The sequence below is a fragment of the Ptychodera flava genome, chromosome 8, assembly GCF_041260155.1.
Source record: "Ptychodera flava strain L36383 chromosome 8, AS_Pfla_20210202, whole genome shotgun sequence".
Taxonomy (NCBI): domain Eukaryota; kingdom Metazoa; phylum Hemichordata; class Enteropneusta; family Ptychoderidae; genus Ptychodera; species Ptychodera flava.
The window spans coordinates 41,277,082-41,300,716 of NC_091935.1; the positions used below are offsets into that span (position 1 = coordinate 41,277,082).

Below are 23,635 nucleotides of genomic sequence, written 5' to 3' on the forward strand. Positions count from 1 at the left end.
GATATACTCCACTTCGCTTTATCTAATGTGTTTTTATTCGGCTGTTTCAGAATATCCACCATTGCAAAGAATAATGAAAGTGCAGTTCCATTTCCTTTTCTTGCGTATGTACAATACAGCCATGTTTCATCCAAAGAAAGTTCACTTTATGTGACCTTCTGCTAGATTTTAATTCACTGATAATGTTTTGCCCTTGAGCTTTCTCTTCAGCGAAGTTCTGAGAAAGTGATTGAAGTGAATTCCTTGCAATCCACGCTAGTCTCTTTATTCACCTCAGCAGAGATACAGTGGTGAAAAGCTTTCTATGTTTAAGACTAGAGTTAATTCCTCAATGGCTCCACACACAAGGAGTATACTGCAAGTGTATTATCTCACAAATCTAACGAAACGCGTGGGAGTTCAAGTTTTGTAACCGTTTACATGTGATTGACTCGCAATTTTGATGGTACACGTGAAGTCAAGGCACATGAAAGTGAGTCACGTATTTGTATCACCTACTGCTCACTAAACTTTAACATGGCAGATATTCACTTTAACACTGCTGTTTTATTAAACTGTGGAATTGACAGGATGTCTTTTCTGTCTAGAATGACTCTTCATATAAAGAAATAAGAAACTGCTGTTCGACATCGGTCATTACTGTGAAGTGATATTACCGTATAAAATTTTTAAAGATAAACAGATTTTAGGGAGTGATCAGAATTTACTCCAGGGGGCCGAGGACTTTCAGGGGGGCACCCATTTCCCCAAAGAAAAAATAGGGGGATCAGACAAAAATACCACAATATATTGGAGAACCAAGGAAAAACCACATCAATTCAATATTAGCACAAAAGTCCTGATCTATAAAAAAAGAGAACCATAGTAGCTACCTCAGTGACAGATAAACTTCACAAGTGTATTTAAACTCCTTCAGCTGCAAATTTGGTAATATCCAGTGGTTTGTTTTATGCATCTACTGCAGTATCTTGTTCAGCTCCCTCAAGCGTCATGAAATGTCCAGTATTTAGCATGTCAACACAGACCATACAGTGAACAATCAGCGTTGTTATTGTTGAAAAGAGATCTCGAATCAGGTCCAGACTACAATTCATTTTTCAACAATGACAATGGTCATTTACGTGTGCATGTACCGGTATGTATGACAATATTCTTGGTATTGGGTAGAAGTCTGTACCTGCCATAGTCAAATGTTTGCCAATTCCAATTTATTTTCACCTATGGGAGAGTAATTCTGAAAAAGTGAGATGACTTGTCTAGTCATGAATACACCCTGCTTTGTATATTATTGCATGTAGTATATTATTTCTCGCTCTGAGTACTTACCACTAGTCCGTAATGTTAAAAACAACTCTGCAATATTTACAACCAAAGTGTTTGAAATCGACCACTGATATACCAACATCTGGACAAAGTAATCGTCAAAATAATCAAGAAAAGGGCTATTAAATGGATCATTTATAATGGACATAACAAAATGTTTAATAATTAACTTTTCTTCTGAAATTTACAACCTGATTTGTTCATTTTTAGCCTTCCAAAAAGTGTGCCACTTGCAGTCCCTGCAAAACGTGCTTTTTATGTCCACTTAATTGTAACTCTGATATGTTTTGTTATATAATTGATTAAATGACCACTGTATTATTCCTGCAAAGTGTGATTAACTTGTCAGACTGTATGTGTTTTAGTGTGTAAGCATGCATGTATATATTGGATTATTGGGGGACCATGGATAGAAACCAGGAAATATGAGGGGGGGGGGCATAGATTTTCTCCATAATTTACCGAGGGTGACCATGGAAAATAATAACCAGGAAAATAGCAAATCCTCCGGCCTCCCCCTGGAAGTAAATTCTGGACATTCCCTTACCTCCCAGAATCGTTAAAATTAGTAGTCCTCCAGTGTAATTTGTTATGAAGTATTATTTTAAGGTACAGAGAAACCGGGTGGCGATACATCCTGTCAATGGACTATAGACATCACGTCATCGCAATGTAGACATTCCTTTCTTGCAATGCAGAAATTCTGTCAATGCATTGTGGACATCACGTCAATGTGATTATAGACATCCTGTCAATGTATTGTATATATCATGTCATTGTACTGTAGACGTCCTGTCAATGTTCAGTAGACATTCTGCCAATGTAATGTTGACACTCTTTCAATGTGATGCAGATATTCTGTCAATGTCATGTAGGCATCACGTCAATGTAATGTAGATATCGTCTCAATGTTATGTAGACATCACGTCAATGTGATGCAGACATTCTGCTAATGTAATGTAATGTAGACATTATCTCAACGTGATGTAGACATTATGTCAGTGTGATGCAGACACTTTGTCAATGTAAGCTTAATGTACATATCATGTTATTGTGATGTAGACAAGCTGTCAATGTAATGTAGACATTCTGTCAATGTAATGTAGACACCATGCAAATGTGAGCTATACTTTCTTATGTTTCCTATGACGTATCGTCAATTAATAGCATGGGACAGAAGGGCTAGCATCATGTAACAATTTGACAGCTCTAAATAACTTTGTTAATGGCCAAACAGAGGTTGTAATAGTGAAATACTAAAGTTGAAATAACATATCTAACAAATGTGTAGCTGACTATAATGGTAAAGCTACTGAAACTGAAATCTTTCACTCAGGTTTAAATGCTAAATGATCCATGACAGATTTAAAACACATCAATGTACCAAATTACAATCACGATTGAGTCAATGAAGTACTTCTTCAAGTGCATCTTTCGACGTCAAATCATTGACGTCTAATTTACTCTAGATCTATGGGCAGTTATTTGGATCACAATCCCTAACAAATTACTCGACGATAGCATTGAAATACATGTTTCCAGTTGAATAACATCATCCTCTTGGATTGGTAGTGAACATACGTTTGAAACTTAAAGAGACACTCCCACTTGGTAACATTTTTAAAACACATTTTTTTAAATGCCAACGGTCGATATTTGACGTGGCGACTGCGCGCGGATCGCGAGATATCGATAAAAACATGTCATTTCCCGAGCGTATTTTTCACATCCCGAAGTTTTACGATCGTTACCGATTTTGACCCGAAATCCCCGGAAGGTTTGTTGTTGTGCTGATTGACGATATTCTAGGGAGTCTACAATAAGTTCGAACGACGCAATTAATTTACTTCCCACTGGAAAGATTTTATATACAGCATTATGCTATTACCTCAGGTAAGTTTTGTAAAACTTCTCCTTAGTTTTTGTCGTTTTCATTATTGTAAATCAGTTGTACTATATTTTTAACCAATACCACATAAAACATCAGTTTTTACTGTCAAATATTAGCCGCCTCCGATGACTACATTTTGTCGTCTGCCACACAGTACGCCGCGCGCGTGGTATGCGTCTATGCATACCACTCGGCGGCCGCTATGTATCAACCGCACGTAACTGTGCTAGTCACCTATGCGAATTCTGGTGGAATTAAACTTTGTTTTCCGTTTTTTCTCAGAGTCAGTAAGACTAGGCTTTCCCCCAGGGGGCATGACCGATCACCGACGCGAGTGGTACTGTGGCATACAGCAGCGTAAGCGTAGACTCGTACTCCATAGCTTAGTTGACAATGGCCCCAGTGCCGAACGTTCGATGCTCGGAGGCTGAATTTAGATGGGCCACCGGAATTCAAATTTTTCCATTTTTGAGGACATGTTTTTATCGATATCTCGTGATCCGCGCGCAGTCGCCACGTCAAATATCGACCATTGGTATTAAAAAAACGTGCTTTAAAAATGTTACCAAGTGGGAGTGCCACTTTAAGGTAACAACGGTTTCAAATGTGTACTGCTCTGCTGAATCAAAACTATCATTTGTTATGGCAGTTACTTTTAGACCAAAAGTCCTGTAAGTGAGACTTTTCGAGTATAAATAAGTCACGGTCAAAAATCGTATGTTGTAGGCTTTGCATTGGTTTCATCCGAAAGAATTCAGGTCAACGTATTGGTGATGAAACAGTTAAATGTCTTTGCCTCGTAAAAGTACAATCCGAGTCAGCGATAACATAAGTACTAAATTGATTCTATTACTGCCAATGAAGAGTTTGTGCAGCACAAAGACTATCTGTACATTAAGTCTGAAATGCAATTTTAAACAAGGCGCCACAGGCAGAAATGATAAATGTTTCTGGGATTTTAGAATGGAAGTAGAAGAACCGGCTCTTGAAAAAAGTAAAGGATATTTGTGCTATGGTTATGGACGTGAAATTGTGTTCGGGCGAAGGCAAATCTCACTGATGGTCTCCATGGTGACAGGTCGTATGAAAACGAATTAGATGAGTATGAAAGTCATTTCTAGGTTATTTAGAGCAAGGGAAATCATCAGCCATAAACACGTATTTAAAAAGTAAATTTGCATAAGATAATCAGTAGCAAATGTCAAAAGCAGTTTCTTTGTACAAATACACTTGACCTTGATATGATAATACAGGAGCCCTATGATAAAGTAGTCGATATAATGATAACATTGCCATAGCTATGTGTAATACAGATCTTCGTATGTGCCTGTCAATATGTCCATAGTTTCACGGGTCAGTGTAACTATGACCAGTATCACTGTCATTGTCATGGTGGACATAACGTGTTTAGATACCATTGAAACAAACTATGCACGGAGAGCATGACACGATAGACGCAAAATGATATAGTAAAGAAACGTGCATTTCAATTTATAAAACTTATCAGGTGCTTGGTGAGACGAAAATGGCAAATGCTCAGGAATTGGATGAAAAACATTAATTCCACCCCAAAGTCTTGAGCTGTCGTCTGTAGCAGTAATGTAAATAGTAACGTGTTTTTCTCTTTTAATGTCCGCTAAAGATATTGGTCTTGGTTCTTTTATTACATTACGTCATTGATACAGTTTAACAATTAATTAACATATCGGTGATCGACAAGCTGTACATATTTATCAGTTCAAATACAGATATGTTACTTCAAGACCAATGCAATAAAATTGCATTTCAGGACAACTAGCTAGGAAAAAAAGTGAAAAAATTACATCTAAGATCTAGGATTACGTTGTCTAAAATACACACAGAGCTATTCCAATCTGTAGAATCATAATTGATAAACATATCGTCTTTAGTTACGCTACTTATGTAATCACAGTAATTAGCCTCACAATGTACGTGAAGGATTCACAGCAAAATGGCTTGCAGACTCAGACCCTACTGATTGTTCTCACAGTCCTTGCAAGAACGTCTCAAGAAAGAGGTACACATATCTGATCAACAAAAGTGTCTTTCACTTAGTGTTAGTATGTTATTATGCATTAACTAGATAGATTTGATTTCAGATTTCATGGCTATGATGATGTCATTGTCCCTGTTTATTCCAAAATTCGTAGAAAATTGTGAGAGAATTTTTATCGTAAAATATGTACAGAAGTATACATCATCAGATAACCCTTTTTAAACGCCTATATGGCTGACATTCGGAAATTCAATTTCTTGCACACGCATCCTTTTGTAAGCACAGATGAAAAATCAAAATTTTAACCGACGGAAGGAAGAATTGAGATGTTTGGTGGAAAGTAGCGGCAGAAAAAGTGATGTTGACAAAATGTCGACAAATAAAGTAAAGAATTGAATTGAGAATGTGTAGGATTGAGTTGAGTTTAAAGCATTGGGGGAGGGAGGGGGAAAGGGGACACATAATATGAATAGGTTCAACCATCCACTGGATTGATATGATAAACGACCGACAAAGTATGCACATCGGCGTAGCACACTGTCAGAACTAAACTCCGTAACAAAGCAAGAGACGTAGATAATAATCAATAATAGTTCGATAATAATCGATAATAGTTTGATAATAATCGATAAAAGTTTGCCTTACATTGCCATCACGTCTGTCACGTATGGTTTGGTAAAACACGTTACACGGTAACGCAATTTTCGCCTCTGCACGCATTGTTTGGTTTTGCAAGACATATTCAATTCACACGATTAGAACTAATATGTATTTTGGAGTGTTTAGATAAAGTGGTAAATATTTGACTTTGTGAAAATTGCCTGAAGTGGAGAAAGGTTGCAATAATAATTTCCGTACCAATAATAGATTTCACAAAATTAAAAAAAAATACAGAGAGAGAAAAGGGAAATGTATAGATTTGCTTTAATCACAATGTGATTAGTTATTCTAGGCTGGGTATAATCTGTTGTTGACGGCGTTTATTTAATGAAAGTAATTTCAAAAATAAAGTTTAATGTAATTTAATTCTCGCATTTTATAAGCTACATCATACTGCCGTTTGCTTGTTTAAACTCAAGGTCGGTGTTATTATCGCCACAAAATAGCTATCACATGACAGTCAATTATGAAATCTATTTGATTTTTGATTTTAGAGTTTCGCTATGTAAGTTCACCTTCATACGTTTACTGCATTTGTTTACTTTATACTTTGTGGTTTGAAATACTATTGTTAGGTTTTAACCAAATGTGTTCAAGATGGCAACATTTTGAGACACCTTGCCAGTATACAACTGGTCATGGACGACATGAAAACTTGGATTTTACAAAATGTATATCAAAGTTGCAAATAGTGGCTACATGTCGAGGTCTCAATTCGATAGTGAATCCTGTTATCGTTCAATTGCAAATAGATGTATGATTTCAGGGATGGATAATTCTTGGAAATGGCTGTGTAGGTACCTGAATGTCAACCTAAACAACAATTTTAGCATGAGCTACACTCAGACGAGTCGGTGTAATTGTTCATCTGCAGGGTACAGCAATGCACTGGTTTTATGAAAACAAAGTTAAGAACGATTGTAAATTTTATGATCTTCTGCGGCATTTCAACACTGAAAAGGAGAATGTGTGGCAGTGAAATGTTGTACCTCATCATTGACTTTGACATCATCACATACTGAAAATAGTCACGTAAGTGAATGCTGGCTACATATCAGTCAAAGATGACCTATGACCTCCTATCCGATTGCTACCTGCCCTTCTAGTTCTCATATTGTTGAACTTTACTAATAGTCGTTAACCGTGTGCAGTCATTACTGTCAGTAAACAAGATAGGTTTATATTTCAATACATTTCTTTCACTCAGTCCCTTATCAATCTATTTAAAGTGACGTTTATGGAGAACTTTTAATGAAGATAATGAGAGGTGGGGCGGTTAGTCATCAATAGTCGAGAAACGATGGTGACGTTTAAATTATGTAGCCTGCAAAAATGTCTAATAGTATCACTGACTTGTAATGAATGTAGGGCTGCTTTCCTATGATTTTGTCCAAACGGCCTTCATCTTGCCATTATTTGGTCACTATGATCTCGACGTCTGTGCATGACGTCATATAATTCGTCGCATCATAAAGTGCAGTACGAATTAAGGGTAAAGAGGTAAAAGCAAATAGTTGTTATTCTGATTTGATACTATTTTTAAGCAATGTCGATTACACAGAGCAAAACTGCGTGGCAGCTATATTGCTGTATCATCTTTAATGACGTGTATAATCTCATTACTCTTCTATGTCATTTGTTATGTTATGACACCTTAGGTATACAGTGAATGACATACATGTTTAATAGCTGCTTTAACTCATCACAAAGCAAGAACATGGTCTTAGACAAACGATAGCCAAATATATTAGCAGGGCAACTGTGCCCATTCAGGTCACCCAATTTTATATGATGTGGCATACATTGAATGGAATTATTTTAAATTGACTTTCCACACTATCATAGCATCAAAACGGTGTACCGCATTATTAAGTAATATACACAGAATAATTTTCCAAATTAGGGCAATTAGATCTCAAAACCTACAATAATTGTTTAAAATACATAAAATTAGCTATCAAAGCACTGGTCCATGACCGTATTTGACCTCAGTGTTTCTACCAGTAACATGCCCATCGTCGTGCATGCTGTGATCAATAATTCCGTATGTGTGAACATGTGTTTGCTTGTATTAACGAGATTCACAACTAAATATAACTGCAGTGTTTTGTTACATGGCATTTCCAACGTTTAAGCCAGTGATCAATCATTGAAAAAAATAGTTGAATTTCTACACTTATTTCTGTAACCAACTTGTCACATGACAACTAAAGTTCAACTGTAAAACTCAAAATAACATTCAGACTGCATTGTGTTGAACTGACTTATTTACCGAGCATCAATAATAAAGGCAGTATAAGACTAACCAATTTTGTATGTTTGTCTGTCTGTCTCTCTGCGCTATTTTTTTCGTTGCCTTTCTCTAGCCGTATGTTGACACTCGTCTCCATTAATTTCCACACCAGTAACATGTATTTGACTAGCTACATGTCTGCCTTGACCTATTTCTGTCTTTTTAATAGCACTCGCAGTTTCTTTCCCATTTGTGTGACTTTCTGTGTTATGTTGCCGTCTGCCTTTAACCTCTTCATTTACCCAACCATGTCCCTTTCCATTTCTGTTTAAGGCAACCTGTCTCATGGGTTACATTTCCAACACACAAGACGTTAGCGAAATGTGCTTCAAAGTCATTTCACAGCAAGACAGGGTTATTACAATGAATTATGTCTATTTTACGTCGATCCTCATATTTTGTTCAGTGTTATGTGATTTTGTCAGTGGCGATGTTACTTGCTTGTGCCACTAGTCTATATCTAAATTTGGATTGAAGTGCATTTAGAAGTAAATATATGCTGTTTATCTTATGAATAAGTCATCCTTTCATAATATTGAATTTGATCGTCTTCAACGCCAAATGACTTTAATGATCGATGATGCAGTGATAAGGACCATGTTAAACGACGATGCGGGTCGAGATTTTATCACATCGCTTTGTGATAAGAACCAGGGCTGTTTTGAGTCGGCACCAAACGTGGGCTGTTTCAACAATACGAGCACCGTTACATTTAATAAACGTAATTTTCGCAAAAATGTGTTGATCAAAATGTGCACAGGCTTAAACATTTGCTTAAAAAACTCTTTACTCATTCAAATGATAATACAGATACAGATTTGTGGAGAAGTTCTTACCATTCTTTAACATCCGGGATATCGGTGTCAAATATCAAAGAATGTCTTCGTTACGTAGAAGTTGCACGGACGGTTTTATGCAAACGTTATTCACATAAACTGCTTTTAGAGTATTGAAAAAGGGGACATTTAATAGAATGAAAAGTTAGTTTGCGTGCAACCGATCTAGTTTTCCATCGAACTCAATATACCGGTAGTGAATAACAAACACCACAAAGACACATAATAAATAAAGGTAGATATTTACAAATTATCTTTCTATTTAATATTCCGCTGTGCGATATCCTTCAAGGATTACCCAATTGTAAAATCGAAAACAAAACGTTACACCATGTATTATTGAGCAATAGCGCTGATCCTGATTTTAGGTTTGTTACTAAAAATAGTATAGTGTACACGACGTGACGCCGGCTGCCTAAATAATTTTGGAAAAATATTTTTGCGCCCTGTATAAGTGCATCGCATTGTTTCAGGTGGTTTTCATGATATGTTATCGCGTCATTTATGATAATAAAGAAAGTTTTCAATCACTGTTGTATGCGCAGTTTTTGATGTAACGACAGAAAGTAACGGTTTGATGGAATCTGTTCCATCATATTTGTAGTTTCCTTGGTGGTGCATCGTGTCGAACATGCATGGTTATTTATTTTGTTTGATACATAATACGAAAAGATGCATTCTTCAGAATTCACCACTTAGATAACGAGCTCGCCACACCTTCTCTGTACAAGAAATGTTCTCGTGAACGTCAAATTTTAATAGTTCGTCGAAGTTAGACTGACCACAGTCTGGACTGACCAAGGTCCCTCCAGTGGGACCCGTGGACTGACTATGGACAGTTAGCTCAGAATCGGAGATAATGCTCTTGTTTGCTTTTGTGGCAAGGAACAAAATTGCGTTACTGATCGTGGTGAACGAGTATTCATGACATTATAACAGATACTGCCCAGTGTACTATGATGATAATGATTTTTACAAACACTGAGCTATAATGAAGTGATATTTTGGAACGTATAGCATGAAACAGCAATAAAACGTATAGGTCAGTGATAATACCGTTTGTCCTGCTGTCTCAAAGATAGCAAACATCATACAGAGTTTTGATACGAGGACGATCAAATACTGAGAGAGAGAGAGAGAGAGAGAGAGAGAGAGAGAGAGAGAGAGAGAGAGAGAGAGAGAGAGAAATTAGGTTGACATATGTTTACTGTAGAATACGGTATTTCCCTTGTTGTGCATAGAATGGAGCCAGCCTGAGATTGATACTGCTGCCGTTGTGATATAGAATTCATCGATGAAGATATTCTTACAGTAAGTACAAACGCTGTTAAGTATCAGACAAGAATGTTCGTGCTCAATAAAATCTGCCTTTGTAGCGGAAGCTTTAAGCATCCCCACAAAGATACACAGTAACACTAGCGTATTTTATGTATATACACCATTAACAGTGCTCTGGACTATCGTTTGGCTGGAATAGTGTACCTAACATGGCGTTGGGGACAATCTTACGAATGTTTGGAAAAGAGAGGGTTGAAATTTCTTACTAGTAAGAAATTTAAAAAAATAATACGCCTGAAATGCATGGAAGACTGTTTGAAGGGCCCTGACGTGTAACAACAAGCATATTGATTACAAACAGTCTGCTGCTCGCGATAGTTCAATATTGGCATGGTCATGAATGAATTAAACTCTTGTATATATGACTTGCTTGGAGAGAATCCCAATAGTCCGAAAACATTGGCCTGTTATCATCATTCCAGGAAAATTTAACAATGCTATAATCAACGTTGTCGACATGATCATCAATATCTGAATCTTACGAAGCAAACTCAGTGGTTTTATTTATGGGAGAGTACATGTAAAGATCAAAACCCGACGGTTCAAGAGTCATTGAACAACCTCCAGTTTACAATTCTTAAATTTGTATTGTTATAGAGTTGAAAAAGACTCTTGCCCGCGTTGTTAAACACTCTATCACAGGACATTCGGCTTAGGGTCATCGGTAAAACAAAATCAACAACATCTCGGCAAACAAATTTAGCAAAACTTCGTCAGGGCAATCTATCTCATCTACAGTATGTGCATTGAAGTCGCCAAAGATATGGAAACGGGAATTTTGAAAGATGCTACTGAACTGTGCATACTCATGTTCAAGGATATCAAGTATACATTCAGAACAAGTTGTTCAAACATCATCTGGTGGATTATAAACAACTGGGAAAACAATGACAGGGGTCTTATCTGTTATATGGCTATAGAAAAACTTGACAATGAAATAAAACTCCACATCTACACAAAATATGTGGCTTGTGTTCCTTGACTCAAGATGAAGGAGAATTCCATTTTGAACATGTCCTGATTATCAAGATATGAGAATGAAGTTTATATCACACTATTACTACAACCCATCTGTTTTGTATAAGTGTACCTCGTTCATGTTAACAGACAATTTAAATACCCTGAGACAACTTAGTAAATATGTTTTTTCGCAGTGAAGGATGTTGCTTAATTTCTGGCTTTCCTGATTTGTTGTAAATCGAACTCGCTTTTCCCAGTGACCTAAGCACACTATCATTAATGCTTTTGTACATTTTGGCAGATAGCTGCAAGGTACTGAAATAGATTTGATTATGACTACGATGTTGCACATTGGTATCCCACGATGTAGTTTATTGCCTTCCATTAAACTTACGTCGTCCTGCCGCTATAATTTCTCAGATTATTGGAATAACGAAACATGTACTAAGTATAATGACATGAGTAAACTGCACTCGAGAAGTATAAATTTTTATTTTACTTTTGAGGTCATGGAAAATGCCTGGTCATATCAATTTTTCAAGTTCACCGGTCTGTGTAAACACATCTTGTTCGTGTTGATAGTGATACATAGCAAAGAACATCTTGGAAGAAAGGTTATAAATGAAATTTAACCATTCAGCCGTGGACGAGTGCAGTGGAGATATGTGCCTTGTTCAGAATATCAAAAAGCAATCGAAAGAATCAGATGAGGTGTAACGCTCTCACTCACTTGAATCGAACAGTATAAAGTAGACATGGTATTATTTCGAATCGAATTACATTATAGAAAGTCTACCCTAGGTATTTATGGAGTGATCATTAACATCGTTAACACTGGCTCCACTGTCATGTGGCAATGGTAGAACAGATTTATTTTTCAATGGTGAGGGTTATTCAAATAGAAATGGCGAGGCAGAGTAATGTGGCTGTCGTAAGGCAAATGCGTGTAGCAATGGTGTGGCAGATTCGTTTGGTAATGGTGTGGCAGGTTAATGTGACGATGTTGAGGCAGATTAAAGTAGCATAGGTGAGGCAGATTCAAGTGGCAAAGATGAGGCATTTTCAAGAGTCAATAGTGGCAAAGATTCAAGTGGCAGTGATGATGGAGATTCAAGTGCCAATGATGAGGGGGTAAAGTGTCACTGATGAGGGGGTTAAAGTGGCAATGGGAAAGGTGTTAAAGTGGCAACGATGAGGGGGTTAAAGTGGCAGTGATGGGGGGGGGTTAAAGTGGCAATGATGAAGGGGGGTTAAAGTGGCAACGATGAGGGGGTTAAAGTGGCAATGATTAGGGGGTAAAGTGCCAATGATGAGGAGGTTAAAGTGGCAGTGATTAAGGGGGTTAAAGTGTCACTGATGAGGGGGTTAAAGTAGCAATGGGAAAGGTGTTAAAGTGGCAACGATGAGGGGGTTAAAGTGGCAGTGATGAAGGGGGGTTAAAGTGGCAATGATGGGGGAGTTAAAGTGGCAATGATTATGGGGTTAAAGTGGCAATGATTAGGGGGTAAAGTGCCAATGATGAGGAGGTTAAAGTGGCAGTGATGAGGGGGGTTAAAGTGGCAATGATGAGACAGATTCAAGCGTAAACGGTGAGCCAGATTAAAGTGGCAATTTTGAAGAAGTTGGTGGAGTATTAATTACAGAGACGGAACTGACAAGTAAGCGTTGATAAAATGATGCGAAAACAACGACAATTGCTTTAATTTGTGTGTATCACTTTCCTGGTGTAGCATGCCATTTCGACAGACACCTCGTCTCTTGTGATTATTCGAAAACTCTAATGGCCGATTCTGAGTAAGCAATTTTGAAGAAGTTGGTGGAGTATTAATTACAGAGACGGAACTGACAAGTAAGCGTTGATAAAATGATGCGAAAACAACGACAATTGCTTTAATTTGTGTGTATCACTTTCCTGGTGTAGCATGCCATTTCGACAGACACCTCGTCTCTTGTGATTATTCGAAAACTCTAATGGCCGATTCTGAGTAAGCATAGTCTGGTAAAGAAAGCATGGCACCACACTGCGCGCCGATAGCTATTTACTGAAAACGAATTACACGTAATTATTTGATAGCATTAAGCGTTAAGGTAGTGGTAAAATAGTCGAAATGTAGTAGATTATAGTTATTTTTGACCCGGATTAAATGACAGCATTGATAAGTAAAGATGTCTGTAGCTTTGTCTTAAGTCAGGAATTTTATTTTACATTAGTAATGTCAGGACAGGCAACAAATCAAAAGCAAAGCGAGTTCAGTTGTGTAAATAAAACACACTTCTTTCCAATCATTCTGTTTGTTGAGTTCCAAAGGACAAGACGTTACTCTGTGTACCGCACTGCACATGTACACTGAGCGATCGAGTATGTCACTGCCGCATTGGCTATAGTATCAGTTCGACACCAAAGCTAAAAAGAAAACTCCATAAAATATTCACGGGATTATGATAACTACACATTACATGCATATAAGAATGCAATTGTTTGCCCTTTGTAATTTTGCCAATGTACGATTGCCACATTGTACGAATTTTAGCATGAAATAAAATATCTAGTTGACATCACTATACAATGCTGGACAAAAGTATCGATATCATTAAGTCGATATCATTAAGTCTACTCCTGTACTTTCGTGTTTAAGCTGAACTGGTTTGATGACATAAGATTATTGAAATCACAATAGTTTCCAGAATTTTCTTGATGTTTTTCTGGTTCTTAGACAATAAAATTAAGTGATCTATTGAATTCAAATCCAATCAGCGACTGTGGTCATTAATGGCTGCACATCACCATTTCTCACAGTGCTGAAACCAATAAAATTTTATGGTCACGTTCGAACGACAAGGATAGGTCAACGGAGAAAGAAGAAAGTTCACGAGATAAAATAGTTTAACGGTATCCGTGGTTTTCACAACTGTCATGATTCATTAGAAATAATGCAAGATGCTGCAAAGTTCAAATTAGCATTGGAAATATGCTTACAATATTTAGCACGTTAACTTCAAAATAAAAGCCTAGAGACAAAATCCTCGACTCTATCAGAATTGGGATGTATCTTGGCAAATACAGTTTAATAGATCTAGCTTTGTGTGACGGAAAATATAATACTGTCTGGCAGACTAATGTTCCATTAACTACGATTCCACATTCTTCAAATCCCATCACATTTATGACATGGCGGCGGAATGTTTTCTTAGGTAGTTTGGTTTATATTGTTCAACTAACATTCCATTTGGTGTCCTCGGTGTAATTACTATCAAAATACACTAGGGGAAACACGGCCAAGAAAGTCAAAGTCATGTTCTGATCCTTGATTGTATGTGTTGATACCAAGTTGAATGTTTGGTGTAAATACGGTCCTGAATTGACAGTTTATGAAAGAAATTAATTTTGGATATATCTTCGACGGAAATATTTTCACAATAGTGCAAGTAATTATGCAATAATGTGTATGCTGTGCATGTGTCTGTCTGTCTGTCTGTCTGTCTGACTGTCTGTTTGTCTGACTGACTGTCTTCTGTCTGTCTAAAGGAGTACACTCAATGAGTAGAATACATCAAATTGAATACTGATGTTCAGAAGTTACGTTATGTTGATAATCTCAAACCTCAAATGCAGACCATGATACGTGTACTATTAAAATATTAGGTTAGTTGAGGACTGTTAGAGGGCAAACTATATATTGAAAGCGGATATTACAAGTCGCTATAACACATTTGGCCATAAATGAGCCCAAGATTTCGTCACTAGAATTATCATTTATCTGACATGTCTAACTTCGACTAGATTTTGTTGGGTTCCAAGGATAACATTTCTGTGTTGTACTGTTATGTGAATGAAATTACTGTTTACATTCACAGCTAGTACGCCCAATTTAATATAGCTTTGGGTTTATTCTGAAAGGAATTCCTGACCATAGAAAGTTTCCTTTCAATTATTGTGAGCTGGAGATAAATTTACTAGAACAGGAAATTTCCTTAATCAAAAAGGAAATTTTCTTTAAATTAAATAGTTGTAGATGCTGGAATAGTAGTCCTTTACAGTTGGTATAAGTAGAACACTCGAAAATATTTAGAAATGTGTAAAAAGTCTTTATTATTTCGTTGTTAATCAGTGAATAGTAAAGCCATGTAAAATCACGCAGTCAAAATGGCCTTAAATTGCAGTGAATAAATCTATAGGTAACATCACTTCAACGGTAAATTTGTGCTAATTCTAGTAGGTATCCGCAGATAGTCATTAGATCATGTTGCTAGGGGCAATAAAATCAGTATCCATTATAGAATGTACATATATATCCTTAAAACATGATAGGATTAGAGCCTGCAGATTTACCTCTGCATATAAGCTATCATATTAATGTGTCTCTAATCTCGACGAAAAGACTTAGGTACTTACTTTTTACGTTTTATCACAAATTTGCTCGATATTTTACTTTACACAGTTGTCCACAAAATCATGAGCTGAATAGCCTTTTACAGAGACTTTTCTAATTTAAATCTTATTTCATAAAGAGACAAGTTTTAAGCAAACAGAACGATTGTTGAGATAATGGTTGTCCTGTTGATTAAATTAGGCCTACCTGTACTCGGTGCCATCAAATTCACTCTATGCTTATACACGGAATAATTAAACCGTTGTCATTGGTACCGCTATTTACATAATAGGAAATTGTTTGATTAATTCTTACAACTAGAATGAAGTTTCCTTTTAAAAGGTAGTCTATTGTAGCAGTTATCTCTGACGATATAAGCTATACCAGTTGTTCCAATCAAGTATTTCTGAAATACGTTGAGTGCATTCTAACATGACACATGTGCAGAGAAATTTCATCACGAACACACATTCTGGTTATGATAGGGCTCGCCATAGTTATGAGATGACACAGTTTTATTATTCGTAAATCTTTTCAGTGGCGCCCTTCCATCAATTTGGTATTCACTTAGAAATCTGCAAGCTGGTACTTGACTTGTAATTTAAAATTGTTAGAAGGTGAACGGTACACTGTAATAGTACCGTGCTGCAACGGAAATCAACTACTCTCTTGTCTCATCAAGCTCACGCTGAGAAGTCTACGGCGTTCTGTCTGAAAGCGGCAAACTTTCCCTGTACATAAAATATATCCCATTAAGTACTAACAATAATGCCGATGAACTTTTACATCAATAGAGGGGCCATTAGACTTGCATGGCGATCCACTGCTAATTTACATACTAGTGCCATTACAAATAAATTATCAAATACAGGCATTGCTAACTACACTGCCACTCCTCGGTGCTCACATTGTTTTCCTTCAATTAATGTTTCTTTATCATCAACATCGCCGTACGTATAGAAAGCTATGCTTAGTCGACTGTCAATCAAAGTGACCAGGAAATTATAACATGCAGGTCATTGTCATGACCAGAGTTCATCCCAAGCGGAATTTGAAATTCATATCCGATCTAGGTCAACTCTTGAAGGTGTTCCAATAATCTGCACTAGAGTGGTGTATGTATTACTGGCCAGCATGCTGCCCAGTATTGATCCCACCAGTTTGCCTCTCTGATTTTCTACGACCCTGATTGACCTATCTTTCAGAAGAATAAGTGATGACAAATTTAAATTCATGTGTCAACGCTGACTCACACCGATGGCGATTGTTGTTGTTGCTGCCGCCGCTGTTATTGTTGTTGTTGTTGTTGTTGTTGTTTCAAAGGCTAAGAACTGTTACCATAAATGAAGCAGATCCCAAAAGTGGCAAGTTTTTTTGCACAAAAGATTACGTTTTAATGTACAGAGATATTACTACCAATGTGTATTGGAGAATATTTCAGAGGAGAGATAACCAACATTGTGATGTATGTCGGCGTTTTGCCATAACATTGTTTGCGAATAGTATCAAGGGATCATCAACTTTTGAAAATTGAAATCAGCTAACATCATATCGTATTATGTTGTTAGTCTTTGTGGCATACCATAGTAAATGTTACTGGTTGGAAATTAATATTATGGATATGGCTGAATGTGACCTCGATTGAGTGTTAATATGACAAGTATTAGTATAGAAATGTTTGCTAATCTCAGGGGACCACTTTTAAGATTTACTGTAATTTTAAAACAAATGATAATTTCTGGCATGGATAATCATTAATAAATAATACAGGTAATAAGCCTTGTCATTGAGGACAATGAGTGTTAGTGTAACCGGTGAAGATGCATTGCACAGAGTCAAGATAATCTATGTTATATTTAGAATAATCTATGTTATATTTAGAATGATTATCGAAAATAATCCCTCGCAAGCCTTATTTTTAATCCAATGATCCAACTCGTCAAATTGGTCTAACTCGATTAAGTCTGTCGATTGAATTATAGTACAACAATCAGCTGATACACTGCACATCAACGCACTTATGCTGCAAACCAACAAGTGTATAGACCAACGTATTGTTGGTTGACGTATCCATTCATTCTAAAATCGCATATTATTTACACAGCGGTGTGATAAATGTATGTTCAGCGATCCGTATCAGGTCTTTTCGTGCAGAACGCAAGACAACCATTGCATTTCATTGTGGCACAACTTACCTAAAATTTGCTAAGCACGAGTGTACCGACGATAAGAGCCGCCATCAGAAATTCTTCATGGCAGCATATGTGTCTTATTATTCTCAGAAGTGTTCTCATGGCAACGAAATACCAAGCTTAGGGGTATAGTTAATTAAATGGAATCCTCAGTATCCAATAATTTTTACCTGTTCCACAAGGGATACATTGCATGTGTATCGTCAAAACAAGGTAAGATAACAAGTCGATATTTTGGCTATTAAAGTCCAGTTTAATAAAAAATAAAGTCAGGTAATCAGTAATCGTGTTTAATGAAATGGCTACTTTAGATATTTATAGGAGTTTTGCAGCGTCAATAGTAGAGGCTATCTGTGAGGACAGTCGTACACGTTTAAAGAGGCTATCTGTGAGGACAGTCGTATTCGTTAGTAGAGGCTATCTGTGAGGACAGTCGTAAACGTTTAAAGAGGCTATCCGTGAGGACAGTCGTATACGTTAGTAGAGGCTATCTGTGAGGACAGTTGTATTCGTTAGTAGAGGCTATCTGTGAGGACAGTCGTATTCGTTAGTAGAGGCTATCTGTGAGGACAGTCGTATACGTTAGTAGAGGCTATCTGTGAGGACAGTCGTATTCGTTAGTAGAGGCTATCTGTGAGGACAGTCGTATACGTTTAAAGAGGCTATCTGTGAGGACAGTCGTATTCGTTAGTAGAGGCTATCTGTGAGGACAGTCGTATTCGTTAGTAGAGGCTATCTGTGAGGACAGTCGTATTCGTTAGTAGAGGCTATCTGTGAGGACAGTCGTATACGTTTAAAGAGGCTATCTGTGAGGACAGTCGTATTCGTTAGTAGAGGCTATCTGTGAGGACAGTCGTATTCGTTAGTAGAGGCTATCTGTGAGGACAGTCGTATTCGTTAGTAGAGTCTATCTGTGAGGACAGTCGTATACGTTTAAAGAGGCTATCTGTGAGGACAGTCGTATTCTTTAGTAGAGGCTATCTGTGAGGACAGTCGTATTCGTTAGTAGAGGCTATCTGTGAGGACAGTCGTATTCGTTAGTAGAGGCTATCTGTGAGGACAGTCGTATTCGTTAGTAGAGGCTATCTGTGAGGACAGTCGTATTCGTTAGTAGAGGCTATCTGTGAGGACAGTCGTATTCGTTAGTAGAGGCTATCTATGAGGACAGTCGTATACTTTAGTAGAGGCTATCTGTGAGGACAGTCGTATTCGTTAGTAGAGGCTATCTGTGAGGACAGTCGTATACGTTCAAACATTTGAAGGAAACTATGATCAGTACTACTTTAACAAAGCATCAACTTTGACTTTTAGTATCTTGAAAATCAAGCCTACTACTCACTGCCGCCATTGTATTTCTCTTCGAAACGGATTATAAAACATGTGGCTTACACAAACTGATGTGACTCTGTTCAGCATTTCGCCGAGTCTTAACTACTCAGAGTATGGTAGCTAAAGGTCACTTTCTGGTCTAATGTCTCGATTTTTGATGCGTTACCGTTTCTATTGAATGCCGCTCACCTCACACCACCCGCTAGGCTTTTCATTTTGCTATTTTGGGAGACGTAAGCTTTTCTGATTGATTTCAATACTGAATTGCATGAACTCATTCTCCACACTTTAAATAAAATATGACATGGAATGGCAGGGGCATCGGTTAGTAATGTGCACATTAATCTCTTCAATAACAGTTTTATCGTTGTCGGCGCGTGTCTCGTTAATAATGAAATTCATTATTTGTATTCGTTTATTAGGTTATACAAAATTTTATGGAGAATTTAGAAACATCAGCTGGTTGCTGTCTCACGCCTAACTATTGAGAGAGGTTCGTGACAAAGCGATATATCTAGCGCAAGCTGTGTAGGATGGCTTAATTCGGTTGATATTATTTTTGAAATGTGGCCCGTTTATGAACGTACCAGCAAGTTGTCAAGGCATAGACTTACCTTATCAGAAAGTACGGCATAGCGATTGCCAAAGCCTATGATAGGTAGACCAATGAAGGCTCCAACAAGAGACAGTGTGAATGTTGTAACATCATCCGATTTAGTCAATATAACAGAAACACCATTATCCACTACACCGTCACATATTTCGACAATTGTTCTCTCTGGGTTTTGCGAACTGTAAGCTATATATTCACGTAAAGTAATGTTTGGATAATCAATGACATCTTCACTGACTTCATTAACCGCCTCTTCCAACGCACTCTCATAATCCTCATGGTTATCATGGAACAACGCTCCCAGCCGAATTTCCACTCTACTGCCACAAATAATATTTGTCAGATATAAAAGACAGAGCAGGCTGACATGATTCCATTTCCATGGCAACATTTTGGTTTCAAAGTAGCAAGAGCAGCCTCAGCAAAAATAATTTGTATGAGTAACGGCAGGCTCGGTGAAATAGAGACGGCGTTTACTGGCACGGTACAAGTGCGATAGTTTACACATAGAGGATAAAATAGTAGAAGAGGCATACCCTGTTACGCAGTAGAAAGACCTGCTCTCACTTATGCTGCGTCAACAACATATGTGTCAGCATATTGCCGATGAAGCATATCGCATATACAAGGAGACATCTGTAAACGGTCAAATGTTTTTACATAGTACCATGACCAATTTCGCTGAAAATACACATTTTGAAATCAAACCACTGGTTGCATTTGTCCGTTGATGCCACACGACCACTTTTAGGGCTGAAAGTACAGATAGATGGATCCAGTACCACAAGTAGATCATTTAAGATAGTTGTGACACATACTCAAAACCATAGTTAAATTTTCAACTCCTTCAAAGTGCTTCTTTTCCGAGGCTCTTCACCTGTTCCATGACAAGCACACGATTCTTTCTTCTGGTGATTCGTTGCTGTAAATACGCTGTTGGCAAGCGATGAAGAAAGACAACAACTACCACTTTTCCACTCATGTATTAAATGCGTTTCAATTTAAGATGAGAACTCGATTGTAGAAGAGATTGCATTTGCTTACTGACTTAAGGGGGTTTTCATTCTTATGATCACCATGTGGGCCTTATGCGATAAAACACCAATGATTGGACATCAGGTGCTATTCATATGCAAATATTAACTTTAAATACCTTGTATTGGCACTGAGCAGCTGGCGACGATATGATTGGTTGGGCAAAATAAAATGCTTACAGGGGCCATTATATTTTTACACTCAAAGATAAAGGCAACATAGAATTTCCGAATAGTGGTTTAGTAGAGTTAGATGTATTCTGATATCCAAATATGTTTACCTGGACGTGTAACCGTACTACTGAACGAAGCAAAGGCCATACATGAAAGTGCTAGCAATTCGTCATGTCTCTAACCGCCCAGTCCGATTACCAATTTTTACATTAATGTCTCAATAATATTGCCAACGGTCATGAATACAGATTGATTTTAGCCTTTTCCCCCAAATCGACTCCTTTCCGTAATGTTCGCATGGTTGAATAACAATTCCATTGCTTTTCTCCCTTGGGAAATGACACGCATGCGCCAATGGTGTTAACGAAATCCCCTGATGGACTAAATGATACCGCGTCATCGATCCATTTTGTCAGTCGTATCCTTTCACCTTATTTCAAATTTCCATAGCAACCGACCTCTTATCTTTTATAAGCAAATAAAAGTGTTTTAGGGTTGCAACTCTTGACGCAAAGCTAACATTTGCACAGTCAATGTTCCCTTAAAAGGAAAGTTTACATGTTGTGTTGGTAACATTATTTGTTTTATCACAGATTGCCTACAATATTTCTAATATAGGGGGCGATCTGGTTGCCTGGAGGTATCATAGTACAAAATCGACAAATTCACTACAATACTTCTTATGGCTTATGGCAATCTGACAAGACTTTAAATCATTTGCCATATTCCAAACAATGAAAACGTATTTTATTGTCAAAGTAGAATGGATAATGTATAATTTTACTCTCTCTAAAATATCAGTTTAATAAATCGTTACAGTGTTATTATATTCATAATTATGTAAACAATTTATTTTACCTCGCCGTCAAAAATAGTCGATCTTTTCACCCTCGTAGCGCATGGGGCGTGCTAGATTTTATCAACGTATGCCATCCATTACAACATACCATAGCCTATTGTGCAAATATACTTATCGGCTCGCGATGTCAACTTACACAATAGTCATAATTTATGCCAAAGAGAGTAATAAAGAGTTCAAAAATATTTCACCAGCATTTTCTCAAATACCATTTTCAGCTGTCCTTACGACAAATGTATACAAGTGATGATGTAATTTTACCATAAAATTGATGGAATTTCAAATCAAATTCATATCATGGTTGTTTTCAATGTACATGTGAAACTCTCTTCAGTTTGTTTACTTCATATACAAGTATTCAGTTGAGTTGGGTTGACAAGACTGAAAGAGAAAAATGTTTATTGGATTAAAATGATCGAATCTTAATCTTTACCTTTTCCAATCAGGTACCAGCCTTCATATGTCCGCAAGCTTCTCGTTTATGTATTAAAGAAGGTCTTTCCGATCAGAAAAACATTGAAAATTCATTGAATTTATGTATGTTGTAAATTTTTCATTTGATAACAGGGTTGCATGTCCATCTTTGCTTTTGATCCCACAAGAAAGTCGCCGCTGAAATTATTGTTTTACTTTATACTCTAAGTAAGCCATATTGTGACTACATTTTTAAATGGAGTAATGGTAATTATGGTGTCGCATGGCAACACATCAGACTAAAAGTGGCACGAGAATCTAACTCCAAAGTCTATCAAGGAAGTCGTAGGTGTGATCAAAGACACAAGACTATGTGTATTTGGCGTTTTACCTCAATATTTGCAGTGACTTTGGTAGTCAAGTCAATCATTCAATTATTGCATTCAAATAATCTGTTCACTGGACATGCATATGCCGTCCGTCTGAAGTTTAATCGAAGACTACTTTTCACATTGTTAGTGCGGTTAGATCAGATCACTTAACATCAGCTGTAACTGTAGGAGATACACTGTAGGTTCAAATCGACAAATTTGCTTCAACTATGTAAAGGATATCTTAAACTCTGACAATTAAACTCTGACAATTTCATTCATATTAAGCTTATCCGTTTATATTTCGTCTGCTTGGTTCACAAATTGATGTAAACTTCATGAACACGTGTACTGTTCGCTTGTGAATGAACTCAGCATTTGACGTATGTTGGATAACGTTCAAGCTAAAAGTTCTTCACCGCACAGGAGATAACATTGACACGTCCAACAGAATGACGGTGCGGCTGCATTTGTACCTGTTGGTACACTCTCTCACGTGTAAGGAAATCTTGTAAACGCTGTATGAAGATGAATTTTAGCAAATGTTTCTTTGGTGAGAACATTCCAGACGCCTGTCGGTCGTGTCATCTCGTAAGATTATTTCTATAATTATGAAGAATACAGAGAATAATTTTATAATTTTACTGTAACTATTGTTCTTTGATGACATGACTGTTAGCACGCTGCCAACAGCATTCTTCAGCAAAGAATAGTCTTTAAGTTATTTTTCATGGTGACTCAACTCTGAAAAACGTAAGGGCGTCACGAGAGTTGAATTCATTTGTATGATAATTTCCTGACACACAATGAACAAGTACGTATAGAAAACCCATGCAACATAGATATACACGTATATCATAATGAAATTTCACTTATTAGAAGATAATTCGTAACATTAATGAATAAAAAATATCTCCTATATAGACGAACTGTTCCGCAACACGTTTATTAGAATACGTCA

At 37.1% G+C, this 23,635-nt stretch overlaps 1 protein-coding gene across 1 annotated transcript in view; it reads right to left on the bottom strand.

Moving 5' to 3' along the window:
- The window catches only part of LOC139139371 (glutamate receptor ionotropic, NMDA 3A-like), a 60,799-nt gene extending 39,965 nt beyond the window's left edge, over window positions 1-20,834 (bottom strand). Inside the window, exon 1 of the mRNA XM_070708271.1 lies at window positions 19,824-20,834. Within this exon, the coding sequence (XP_070564372.1) occupies window positions 19,824-20,213 (390 nt within the window). The 5' untranslated portion in view covers window positions 20,214-20,834. The remainder of the gene's footprint in view (window positions 1-19,823) is intronic.
- Between the last annotated feature and the right edge of the window lie 2,801 nt (window positions 20,835-23,635).